General features: G+C 48.2%; 2 protein-coding genes across 9 annotated transcripts in view; both read left to right on the plus strand.

Moving 5' to 3' along the window:
• The window catches only part of LOC118300218 (rap1 GTPase-activating protein 2-like), a 22,827-nt gene extending 18,782 nt beyond the window's left edge, over window positions 1–4,045 (plus strand). For 6 of the 8 annotated variants that reach the window (XM_035624450.2, XM_035624454.2, XM_035624455.2 and 3 more), the window contains 8 exons: window positions 99–245; window positions 440–544; window positions 642–733; window positions 825–929; window positions 1,552–1,639; window positions 1,922–1,982; window positions 2,088–2,158; window positions 2,420–4,045. In XM_035624450.2, the coding sequence (XP_035480343.2) occupies window positions 99–245; window positions 440–544; window positions 642–733; window positions 825–929; window positions 1,552–1,639; window positions 1,922–1,982; window positions 2,088–2,158; window positions 2,420–2,431 (681 nt within the window). In that variant the 3' untranslated portion in view covers window positions 2,432–4,045. The remainder of the gene's footprint in view (window positions 1–98; window positions 246–439; window positions 545–641; window positions 734–824; window positions 930–1,551; window positions 1,640–1,921; window positions 1,983–2,087; window positions 2,159–2,419) is intronic. The other 2 variants (XM_035624452.2, XM_035624451.2) reach the window with 2 other exon arrangements.
• Window positions 4,046–4,610: 565 nt separating this feature from the next.
• Window positions 4,611–12,269, plus strand: ncbp3 (nuclear cap binding subunit 3). Its single transcript, XM_035624448.2, has 13 exons — window positions 4,611–4,862; window positions 5,723–5,788; window positions 5,893–5,998; window positions 7,056–7,181; window positions 7,372–7,497; window positions 7,581–7,741; window positions 7,971–8,079; window positions 8,198–8,297; window positions 8,845–8,954; window positions 9,200–9,515; window positions 9,643–9,809; window positions 9,891–10,073; window positions 10,179–12,269. Exons 1-13 carry the CDS (start codon window positions 4,680–4,682, stop codon window positions 10,511–10,513), a joined length of 2,088 nt encoding a protein of 695 aa, XP_035480341.2. The 5' UTR covers window positions 4,611–4,679; the 3' UTR covers window positions 10,514–12,269.
• The last annotated feature ends 827 nt before the right edge of the window (window positions 12,270–13,096 follow it).

Here is a 13,096-nt window from a genome sequence, read left to right on the forward strand (position 1 = left end):
TCTAGATCCTCTATTGTTTCCTATGGACACTCAGCTCCTGAACTTCCCCGGAGCAACTGAATCATTCTCAAAATGAAAATGTCTGTATGTTTGTTCAGGAGCGTACCCGCGCCGCCCTGCTGGACACCCTCCACGACGAGCTGCACAGACGCTCCCAGAGCATGCTGGGTATTACATCGGGTCCTGAGGATGAGGGTCGGGGTGAGAACGGACACGCCCACGGAGGACTGCTGGAGTCCATCAAGGTTTGTGTCCAAGCTGTGTCCTGATTCGGGTTTCGCATCCTTCGGAGGCTGCATTTGAAGACCGATGGCGCCACACGATGACGCGACTTGTCCATTCGATTTCAAAGACTCAACGCAGCTGAGAAATTAGTTCGGAGGAGTTTTGATGAGAAAGAGTTTGTGACGTTGCTTCCCCCCTTTCACATCCATCACAGAGGGCGATGCGAGGACGGAGCGTCTCCATGGAGACGATGTCCCGGGGCGCGGCGGGTCTGCCCACCAGTCTGAGTGGCGGGGGTCTGGCTCACATCAGCACAGAGGTTTTTCTCTTTTTTCTTGCTTGTGATCCTTTTGTTGTTGTTGTTGTGACTGTACAGTATCGGTCTGTGTGAACAGTTTTTGTGTGTTTGTCGTCAGTGTAACGTGAGATCCCCGGTGAAGCGGCGCTCGGGGCTTTTCCCTCGTCTGCTGAGTGTCGACAGTCAAACGGAGAAACACAACCAGAGAAGGTAAGTTTTTATTTCCTGCTCCAACAGTGACTGCTGCTTAGATCACAGCATCTTCAACACACTGGTCTGTAAACCGCTGAACGCGTCACAGTCTCTACAGCGAGCAGAGGAGCTTCGACGGCTGCCAGCCCACACTGGAGGTGAGGTCAGAGTTGCCGTCCAATCCCAGCTCTCCAGAGGCGGGAAAACTGGACAGGTGAGTGTGTAACCGGGCAGGTTTTTCTTCCTTGTTTCATCTTTTCTTTCGTTTTCTTTCTGATCCTTTTTTCTCCCGTTAGCTTCATCCGACTCACGTTAGCTTTTCCGCCATATTAGCTTAGCTAACATGCAGTGGGCTGGGTTCATGACCAGTACTACATCCAGCCACCAGGGGGCGATCCGGATGATCTGGCTCAACTTTTGGGAGCTTGTTTATTTTACAGTCTGTGGTGGTTACACTCAACACGTCTGTTTACTCAAACTCAGTCAGTAGCAGATTTAAAACTAAACTATTTTAACTAAATCTGAGAATTTTGTATTAGATTTCCCTCAGATTGTAAAAAGAATGGATGAATCTTTAAATTATTCAGCAATGTGACTGATTCCACGACCCTTCAACCTTAATCTGAAGTTGACCAGTTCACGAAGATTTTAGAATAAATATGAATAATATGAAACGATTGTGATTCTGAGTAAAGTAGTAAAATGCTGTCGGACTCTAGTGGTGTTCTCCAGGGCTCCGCTTTAGATCCTCTCTTGTTTCTATGGACACTCTGCTCCTGTTCTGTTGGTTAGAGATAAAACATCAAACCCCCAAAAAATATGTTTCTGCACTGCAGGATTCACATGAGGAAGGAGAGCAGTAAGATTTCCAGATCGACGTCCAGCACCTGCAGCTTCAGCCTCGCAGCTGACGACACTCACCTGGTGAGAACACGTGTGAACAGCTCATTCGACTCACGTGATCATTAAAACTCCAGTGAAACAGACACAGTCTGTGTGAAACACCAAGCTGCGGAGGATTGTGATGGTTCACTGACTGTGAAGCTGTTTTCTGTAGGTCTTTCACATTAAGAGCCTTTTAATAAGTGGCAGGCTGGAGGACTTTTATTGTGTTGAGCTGTTTTGTCTCTGAGGAGGATTTATTTCTCAGTGTGAGGAAGTGAAACGGAGACGATGTGTGAATCTCTGTCTCTTCTCTGTCTTCAGGTCGCTCAGGCTGCAGAGGGTCAAAGTTCAAGTCCGCTCATCGTCTGCCGCAGCCCCACAGGTTCAGTGTGACGCACACACACACACACACACACACACACACTCTGTCAGAGTTCGTGTCTCATTCGGAACTGTTTGTCTGTCGTTTGTGTCTTTTCAATTTCAGAGATGAGAAATAAAAACTCTCCCAGATCCAACCTCAAGTTTCGATTCGACAAGCTGAACCACTCTGCTGCAGTAAGTGTGTCCACACACACACACACACACACTTGTATCTGTTGTCATATGACCTCATAATGCTTGACGCAGCGTCCTTCCCTCAGTCGTTGGGATTTTAACAAACGTCTCTGTTTTTTTTACTTTTCTTTGCATCACTTGGTTCATTTTTCTGCTCGTTGACGTGACGCCAGTCGACGGAGTGGAACAATCTTCCAAGAAAGCGATGGATGACGAGTGGGGATGAAGGTTTCTGACTCTAACTCTTCTCTGTGTCGTCAGCAGGGTCATTAGCCGGAGGGCGGCAGCAGTGAGACGAGGTCACGTGAGCTGAGGAGATGTCCGGTCCTGGTCTCTGGTCTCTGGTCTCCTACATCTGACCTCTGACCTCTGACCTCTGACCTCTGACCTGTCCTCGGCTGACACCAGAATCCGTCCGAACTCCCCCTGGTCGTTTCTTTGTGTGAAACTTTATCGACAACACCGGGGAAACTGTACATTCACTGTGGTGGAAAGTAACCACGTACTTTTCCTCTAATTCTGTTATTAAGTAATTTACTTGAAAAAATTTCTAGCTTGACGGGAAATATACTTTTGACTTTTCACTATGTTTGATTTCTAATAAATGTGTTGTAATTGATTACGATGAAACTTTATTGATTGTGCATGAATATCATTCAGACATAATTCTGAAACTATTCTGCATCACGAGTACTTTTACTTTTGGTACTTTGGGTCTATTTTGATGATAACAGTTTTTTAACTTGGGTACGTTTTTGAGTATTTTTACACTGTGGTATTAGTACTTTTCCTGAAGTACTCTGATTACTTTCCCCATCACTGGTTACAGTAGATGTATATCTATCACATGTTCTTTGTAAAACACTTGTTTCCAGTTTCCCTCACTGACGTCCCACCTGCCAACAGCCGCCATCTTTACACTGTAACTGTCACTTTACACTGTAACTTCACAGCTTCTTTATCTGCCTTCCATTTACTGCAGAAGCAGAGAGGTAATAACTGTTCATAATCAGTTTATAATGTTGTAATAACTGTTTATTTGTGTTTATAAACGTTTATAAAGACGTAGTAACTGGTTTCTCACAGACTGTGATGCAGCTGTAATCAGATCGAAGTCATTATTAACTCATCTTGTAACAACAGAGTCATTTAAATCAACGACAAGCTGTGATATAGTAAACGTCCTGACTACAGTTCGTGTGTTGATCACTGTGTATGAACGATGAATAGGAAGCACTGTAGCCACACCCATCAGTGATGTCACAGGCTACTGAAGTACACCGCTACGCTCACGGCCCCGAGGCGAGGAGTCGAAAACCGCTGGCAGTCAGCGGCTCCCTGTCCTCCGGTCAGCCGCTCGGACGTGATGTCACATGAGTGACGGCGTGAACGCAGACGATGATGCGCTGCGTTCACACGGGACATTTACTCCCCGATGCACTGGCTGTATAGAGATCTGTTCAAATGAATAAAAGAAGAAAGAGTGAGAAAGATGACAGAGAAAAAACATTTTTATTTTCTCTTTATAACATGTAAGCTAACTGTTGTCTGTTAGCACTGAGGCTAAAGGCCCCCAGGGGCCACATCATTACTGTCCACATGATTTAATCACACAGCACTGAAGTAGAGCATCAGCTGGTCATCCATCCTCCATCCTCCGCCTCCAGGATCTGCTTTTAAGACCTGAACTGTTTTATTTTCCATTTGTTTTTTTGGTATTTTTAGTTGTGCTTTATGTAATTGTTTCTGTTTCTAAGGGGCTGAAAACCTTGTGTGAGTAACTGTGAGGCCGCAACCTTCCACGTTCTTCATCATCACCAAATCTGACTGTTGGTTCGTTCAACTGTCGACTGATTGTTTGGTGAATAAAATGTGACTATTCCTTGACTTGATGTTTCTCGTGTCTCAGCCACTGACTGAATCTTTTTCGCTGTTGAAAACGTGTTGATGACATGGAGCAGAAGTGAAGACAGATGATTTATAGCCTTATATTTAATTGTTTAACATGTGAAAAAAAAAATACTAATCTGAGCTTCCATCAAAACGTCTGAAATAAAAATGTCTGAACCTGCAGAAAATTATTAACATATACAGACTGTAAATAAAGATGACAACATGACAGCTCCGCCAAATTGGAGCCAAATATCATGATCGCCCCCTGGTGGCCGGCTGCAGTATAGATCACAAGCCCCGCCCCCTCCATGTTAGCGGATGGGACATGGACCAAAGTAAAACATCAAAGTACTTGTCGTCCGTCTTCATAAAAAGTCACAATAATAATAATAATGTAATGTAAGTGATGATATGTAACAGTGATTAATGCCTTTGATTACTTTACCGAAGCGCCCGGACCTTAACTTGTAAAAGTATTTTTTCCGGTGCGGTGCAGTACTCGCCGCCAACACTCGATGGCGCTACTGCTTTGGTGTAGCTTGTTCCCACCACCGACGAAGAAGACGCCGAGGGCCAGAGAACCGCTACCGGGTCAAGAGCAGCAACAGCAGCCGTTGTTCGCAGCGCCATGGCGGCCGTGCGCAGCTTACGGGTGTCGGTGAAATCAGACAGCGGCTCTGACCGCTCGGAATCGGACTCTGACTCCGGGTCGGACCGGGATGCGCGAGAAGCCGAGCCGATGGAGGTGGAGGAGGGCGAGCTGCAGGTCGAGGACATCTCCGTCAACCGCTCCCTGAAGGAGCTGCTGCCGGTAAGAACCCGGACTAGGCCCCCGTCAGACCGGGGACTGGCGTCTCCGGCGGCCGCCAGATCCGCCGGAGGGGTCGGTGTGTGGTGACGTGGGAGTCCCGGCTGTGACCGCGGGGAGGGCGGTGGGTCGATGTAACTTACCGGCGTTACATCGCGCGGTCCGCCGCCTCTGGCGCGGATCGCCGCGGTCCCCGGTGAGTCGTGGCTCCGCCGCCGGAGTTGAACGGTTGTTGTTTCACTCACTTGTTGCTGCTCACGTGCGGACGCCGCGCCGCCGCCAGACCCCGTCCGGTAAACTGAGACTTTAACGTCTTTGACGGGTCAAATGACGCACGTCGCTCGGACACGGTTGGTTTTTAAAGACCCGGATTCAGTCACAGTTACTGGTCAATTCGGCATATTAATTAACAACTTTTTATTCTTATCGGCGGTTCCTGTGGTGATGACCCTCCAGTTAACAGACGGGGAACCAGGGGCCCCGGTGCGGGAGGGAGGGGCCCCCGGGGAGCCTTTAGACTGTAACACCACAGCCTCTTCTCCTGAACGATGCTTGTAACGATCAATATCAATTATTATTATCATTGTTATTATCACTGTTGTGACGTCACACAGCTGAGACACGTGACACCAGTCTGTTCAAATGCCTGATGTCTGAATGGGAGTTTTACTGGTTTTAATCAGCTTCAGAGATTTATTTCCAAGTTTCATTTTACTAAATTACGTCTTTATTTGTTTTGGGGATACGTCAGTCATACACAGAGCTGGTCTCCATGACAGCTCGGTGTCTGTTTGAACCGCGGGGGTCAGTGATTGGATGGAAACTGACACAGTCACTGATGACGAGTCTGTTGTGTTTCGCAGGACACGAGCCGGAGATATGAGAACAAAGCCGGGGCCTTCATCACTGGGATCGACGTCAACTCCAAGGTACCGCGCGCACACACACACACACACACACACCTGACCCAGTGAAGGATCCCTGAATCCCTGAATGTGCATTATAATTGTCTTTTTATTTATTTTGAAATCAGGAGGCGATTGAGAAGAAAGAGAAGCGAGCGCAACGTTTCCATTTCCACGGCGAGGAGAGAGTCGGACAGAGGAACGTTTTCCTCGACAAAGACATCATGAAGAAAGGTAGGAGGAGTCACTGATGACGAGGGGTTTCCATCCTGGTCCTGGTTCTGTCTCAGAGTCGCCTTCCTGTTTGTGTCACGTTCACTGACCTCCGTGTTTTTATGTTGCCTTCATTAAAGGGTCAGTAAAGCGATTTTAAAGCAATACACGCTCAGTAGCTAGCTGGCGGTTCTGTGTGTGCGAAAACCCCAGATTTTTTTCCGGCTCAGCCCTGGCTCCGTAAACGAAAAAAAAAATGGTGCGGACCGCACCACACAACGCTGTGTGTTTGTTAACATCACTCGTCGACACCTGAAGAGACGTGCTGGCCGGTGGTGCTGCAGCGCAGCTGTTTGGCCTCGTGGTCAGTGCGTCGGTCTCACTCGAGGTCGCGGGTTCCAGGCCAGAGCAGCAAAATCACAACAACAACAACAACAAAGACAGAGACAAGCTTTCTCCAGAATTGCTCACTGCCCCTTTAAAACATCCTGCCTCAATCTGATTTGTGGAAGAAAGAAAAGCGTCGTCGCAAATGACAGAAAGTATTTTCACAAAATATGAAATGACACATTATGTATGACGTCATCTTGCACCAAAGATTAAAATAATATGTATTTTTTAAGTTCTGCCGTTTCCACACGCTGGAGAGATTATGGACTGTGTCGTAAAGACTGTCTGGTCTACGGAGGATTTCCCATCTGCGGCACCAGCTTGTCCCGCCCTAATCATTTCATTAGCTTCTTTGAGCCGGATAGCTAGCTCGTTAGCTTCGACACCGGTGCACAGTGAGTCCTGGGATAGTTTGGATCGAGGAGGATCCACCTGTTGGACCCCTCGTTGCTCTCGGAAGGAAGGACGAATGGGACAGCTGAGCCGGACACCGCTGTGACGCAATCACTCTTCAAATGAAGCGTCTAAAGGAGGCAGAGCCTGAACTGGGACACAAGCTCATGTCCGATCTGACCTCAGGGGAGACCATGTATAGTATATTGACCCCGTGACCCCGCCCCGGGTGAGGGACAACACTCCGAGTGGTGCGTTTGCTGAACCTGTCTCTTTCTTCTTCTGTGGTGCTCAGCCATCCCCAGACTGCGCATGGAGGCGATCTACGTGACGGGCGTGGACGACATGAGCACACAGGACGTCTTCGGATATTTTAAGGAATATCCTCCAGCGCACATTGAGTGGATCGATGACGCTACCTGTGAGTACGACACACACACATGACTGTCGACACCTGTACCAGATGAATCTTTCTGAACTCGTGTTCCTGAGCCTGAAGCCGTCGGGTCGAGTGTGACGGCGTTAGAAGGTGATACGTCTTCAGGTTGATCTCAGGTCAGAGGGATTAAGGTTGATCCTGTGTGTCTGAACGCCACCTCACTGTTTCCTAGGTAACGTGGTTTGGCTGGATGACGACACGTCCATCCGAGCCCTCATCAACGCCAGCCGGATGCCCGACCCGGAGGCCGTCACCACGGAGACGGAGAGCACTGACGAGCCGGGGGAACCGAGCAAAGGTCGGCGTGTGAACTCAAGAACAAACTCACTCGGCGGGTGAGCTGAAGATAAACCAGCTGACGTGTGTTGTGCTCCTTCGCAGGTCGCCAGGGTCAGGGGTTGGACGATGACGACGAGGAGGAGGGCGAGGTGGAGGAGGATGAGGAGCAAACGGCGAAGAAGAGCAGCAGCGAGGAGATCGAGGGGAAGGACATCGACGGAGAGGTGGAGCCTCACGAGGAGACGAAGGCGGAGGGCGGTCAGGTAGGGTCGAGTCTATAATCACCCAAACTCAAAAACTGATCGGGTCTATTGATCCGTTTCAATTAGTCAATCAATGACAAGGTCGTGTGTGTGTGTGTGTGTGTGTGTGTGTGTGTGTGTGTGTGTGTGTGTGTGTGTGTGTGTGTGTGTGTGTGTGTGTGTGTGTGTGTGTGTGTGTGTGTGTGTGTGTGTGTGTGTGTGTGTGTGTGTGTGTGTGTGTGTGTTACAGATGGACGACCTGTCGCGAGCAGAGAGAGAATCTCTGCTGAGAAACGACCTGCGGCCGGCGATCAAACCCTTCAAAGGAAACAAACTCCTCCTGCGCTTCGCCACACAAGGTCACTTGGTCACTCCCACACACGCACACACACACACACATACCGTAACAATGGTGTAAATATTTTGATGACAATTTGATGAAGTTGTGACTGACAGTAGAATATTTTTTCCCTGCAGAGGATAAGAAGGAGATGGGCGCCGCCCGACGCAGCAGATACTACATGAAGTACGGAAACCCCAACTACGGAGGCATGAAGGGAATCCTGAGCAACTCCTGGTGAGACAGACAAGTCACGTGAGAGGGTCAAAATATTAGGAACAGCACGATGTGGTGTCACTGCGCCCCCTGCAGGAACATGTTCATACTCATCTTTTAACTTCTCGTACGATAGTTCGTACGAACATGACGAAGGCCTTCGACTACAGAAGATGTGTAAACACGACGAATCACGTGTGTGAATATGATGATCATTAGCATAATTAACGCCCCAATATTACCATATAATGCTACTGCCCCATAAGTGTTGCTTCATGAAAGTGGCATCAAAGAGTAAAAATGAAAAATGTATCAGTTTGGAGGTTGAAGTTCTGTTATCACAGATCCAGACAGTTAAAGTCTGTGAAAGTGAAGAACTGAAGAGTCACTGTCACTGACCTTAAGAATAAATAATTCGTATGAAAATGACAAAACAAGAAAACTGGTGAACGAGACAAGTTCTCCCGAATCACTTGAACGCACCACCAAAGAACTGATCCGATCGCTCGGTCCGACGTCCTCCTGCCGCCTCGCAGACCGGCGAGTCAACGTGTCGTCTGTGTTTCAGGAAGCGGCGGTTTCACACCCGACGAATCCAACGAGACGTCATCAAGACCAAGAAGCCTCTGATCGGAGACAGCATGGGCCACACGCCGCCGTACACACACCGACACTCAGGTAAACACAAGGTTTCCTGTATTATTATATTTCAATGTTTTGTGGTTTGATATTTGAAAAAAGTTTTGTGTATTTTCACGTTATATTCTGCGACACTATATACAGAAGTAAATACACCTGGTCCCTACGTGTCTTAGAGTCGGGAGTCAACGTGTCTAAATGAGATAACATCAGGGTTAGCCTACGAAAAACGAAGTCTATCAGTGTGTTGAGCTGATCAGATTTATCAAACCTCCCTCCCTCAGCCGACCTAGTCAACCTGCCAGAGGAGCCCATCAAAGAGGAGGAAGAGGAGGAGGAAGACGACGGCGGTGACGAGGACATGGAGGAGGACGATAGGGTCGTCGAGTACAAGGAGCGAGGGGAAAGGAGCAGCGGTAGCTCGCGCCCGCTGGGGGCGGGGCTTCGTAGCCGCGCGGAGCGCTCTCCGTCTCCTTGGTCGGAGTCGGACGAGATGGACTACGACCTGGAGCTGAAGATGATCTCCACGCCGTCCCCGAAGAAGACGAAGAAGATGACGATGTACGCCGACGAGCTGGATACTCACCTGAAGGGCATCAGGTCAGAGCCGGCGCCGCCATTTCAGTCTCACCTGTCTCACTTCATCAAGAGTGTATATGTATATAAACACAGACTTTTACGACACAGACTTTTACTTTTTGTTTCTTGTTTTTCTTCTTGTGAGCAGGAACCGTGTCGGCGGGTCGGGATCAAGGAGCAGGAGCAAATCCTCGTCGCCCCCCAAAGTGACGGACGTCCGGCAGCTGCTGGAGGAGAAGAAAAGACAGGGACAGAGGCAGGGGCAGGGACAGGGGCAGGGACAGCCCCCTCCGGTGACCAGCGGAGGAAAAAAAGGTGAGACTTTTGTCCTGGTGTTTTTTTCATTTCACCTGCTGCTGTGAGATAATTAATTCTCCTGATGAACTCTGTTTGTAGACGTACGGCAGAGGCTGGGCAAGAGACGGTACTCCCCCGACAGAGAACGCTCCCCCTCCCCCGTCTCTCCCAGAGAGACTCCCCCGGCCAGAGAACCAATCAGAGACATTCATCGCAGACTGGGCGTGGCCAGCCAGGACAACAGAGGCGAGCCCTCCACCTCGTCCAAGGACAGGAAGACGGGTACGAGACTCGACTGCGTTTGTTTCCCTCATAGTTTGTGGGTTTGCTCCTGTTACTGATATGACATCATTAACCTGACTCCTCCCCGACCCTTCCTGTCGTCAGGCGGCCTGTGGAGCAGACTCGGCTCCGCTAACGACGACGACAGCGCCACCGCTGGACGTCATGACCGCAGACCGAGCAGCCTGTTCTCCTCGTCCTCGTCAGGGCGGGGAGGCGACGGCGGCAGGAGGAGACGAGACGACGGAGAGGAGGAGAAGAAGGAAAAGGAGGCGGGGGAGGAGGAGGAAGACGACTCCACGCTTCAGGAGATGTGGGGCGCCATCATCAAACAGAAACAGGAGCGTCTGACCCACAAGACGAAGAAGAGCCGACTGGACAACCTGCCGTCGCTGCAGATCGAGATCAGCCGCGACAGCAGCGACGACTCCGACGCCTGAAACTGAGGAGGAGGAGAAGGAGGAGGAGAAGGAGGAGGAGGAGGGGAGGGTGGTCTCTGAACTCTATACACTATATAGACATGAAGCTGAGTCCAGTGTTGTGTTTTGTTTTTTTTACTTTGTAGACGGGAGACGCTCATATCATGTATCTGCCGTCTATGGATGGACGACTGAGGTTTTGGACCGGGGCCCCTGGTACTGTGGTGTTGTCGGGCCGCGCGGTGCGTGTCACTCCCTCGTCCTGATGCGTCTGAGAATCACAAACCAAATTTAAGATTCAACATAATGATCATTTCCATCCCACGTCTGTAGGAACAGACTGTGCTCAGACTGGAATCATCTTTTGAAACATTGAATTAACATCGACATCGACAACTAAAAGCAATTTTATTTAAAGTCTCATCAGCTAACATGGAGGGGGCGGAGCTTATGAGCTGTACTGCAGTCAGCCACCAGGGAGCGATGGTGATGATTTGACTCCATGTTTACGAGCTGTCACAGTACTTCTCTCTTCGGGTGATCTCAGCTCAGATTCTTGATGTAACGATCGTGGCCAAAAACACTTGACTGGTACATTTTTGTTTGCAGAACAAAATATGTGAATTTCTTACCAAGTCATATCCAGTGTCATCTGCAGCACGGGAGCCTCGGGGCCCCCAGGGTCGCGCTGTCTCCGGACCCACCCCTGCTCCTGTTGATGTATTAAATGTGTGTTGAAATTTAACAGTCAGAAAAGAACATCACTTCTCAGTTGCATCGTGTGGAATGCATCTGTTGTTGTTTTTTTGCTGTTTGTCGTCAGTAAATCATTCCTTTGTTGCCGTGGAGATGGCGGACACTGACTGTGACGCCCTCCCCTGACACCACACCCCCTCCCTCAGGACCACTCCTCCATGACGCTGCAGCTCAGCTCCGACTTTGTCTCCACGACCATGGAGCCCAGTACACAGCTTGTTTTTACAGGTGTGATGTCACACCGTCTTACCTGGGGACAGCGAGGGGACGACAGAGACGGAAGAGACGAGCCATGGAAATGGAGAACAGCAAATCTGACTCCACCTTACAACATTCATCGATCTCTGGTTTCATGTTTTACTCTTTTGAGAGCTGACAGAACTGATGAGACAGACTCATGTGTCTGACGCCCAACGTCCAACATGTTTTTAATCATCATCGTCATCGTCTGTGTTCCTGGTCCACGTCCAGGCTCCTTCAGTCTGTGTGGACACAAACTTTGTCATGTTCCTCCTGCTGTTTGACTCCAGTTGATTTGTTTTTTTGAATTCCTGTCAGGTGACATAAAAACCCTCCCAACTGTATAGGAGAACTACGGTGGCCCATCAGGTGACATAAAAACATCAACGTCACTTTGGTTTGTCCATTCTGGACTACTGATGTAGACGTGAAGGCTCATTCTGTGGTCATGACAACACAGATATTTAGTGTCAGGTGCTTAAACACTCATGAAACATCATGATGAAGATTATATTCAGTTTCTGCTGATAGATCCTCCTGACTTTTTAATCAGCCTCATACGTCCTGTATCCGTCAGGCTCCACGACCAATGTGAGTGAAACGACGTGTGACTGGACGAACCGGGTCTCTGGTGGATCTGCGTTGTGTTTTCTGTTGTTCAGTGTGAACACACTGATCCTGGTGTCACATATCTAATGAACCGACCTCCCCAGTGTTTGTTGTCCCGACAGGTCAGATCGGACTCGACTGAGGCCTAAATAAAGACTTCTCTGTTTTTGTATCTGGTCTGTTTTTATTCTGTCAATTCAGATGTTTCACTGTAACAGGTGGTAGGAATATTTCTAGGACTAAAACATCAAACATGGCATTAACACAAAACTGCTGACAAATTTCAAATTTTAGAAGAAACTACTTTCTATTAAGTCTATCTCCCTGCATTACTCTTAATGTCAATGTTTTTTCAAATTTTTAACCAATTGATATTTTATGAATATTTTCAATATATTTTTACAAAATGTTGTTCTGTATTTTACCAATGTTATTTGGATACTTTACTTAAGTCTTCATAAGTTTTGACATAAATTGTTTGTCTGAATTTAAGAATGATTTTACCATTATTGTTTTGTTATTGAAATAGTTGCAGCTCCAGGCTCAACTCTGTGGCGGTGGACTGTCAATGTGTAACATGTTGGACGACAGTGATCCAACATCTCTTCACTCACTCTGGTGTTTGGTTACTGTGTCTAAGTTTATCCAACCAGATAGTGAGGAGGAGCCTTACATGGCAGCGTTAACACTGGCGGGACGCCTCACTGTCACAGCTTACTTAAACTTAAATAATTTGCTTGTAAATATATATAAATGTATATAAAATTATGTCTTTTGTTTGTTTAGTTTTTCTGGAGATTTTTCCTGTAGCAGTTTTCACATGAGCTCCCTTGGACATTCCCCCAGCAACATTAGTGTCCTGAGTAACTTCTGCGGACATTTGCGTTGCAGCATGTCTGAAAAGGGAAACTTTGGCAACACAACAACCACACCCATGACAATTTCATCAGAATATGAAAAGCAAAAAAATACAATCATTCAGAAACTAAAATTTCTGGT

This window comes from Scophthalmus maximus, chromosome 2 (genome assembly GCF_022379125.1).
Source record: "Scophthalmus maximus strain ysfricsl-2021 chromosome 2, ASM2237912v1, whole genome shotgun sequence".
NCBI lineage: Eukaryota > Metazoa > Chordata > Actinopteri > Pleuronectiformes > Scophthalmidae > Scophthalmus > Scophthalmus maximus.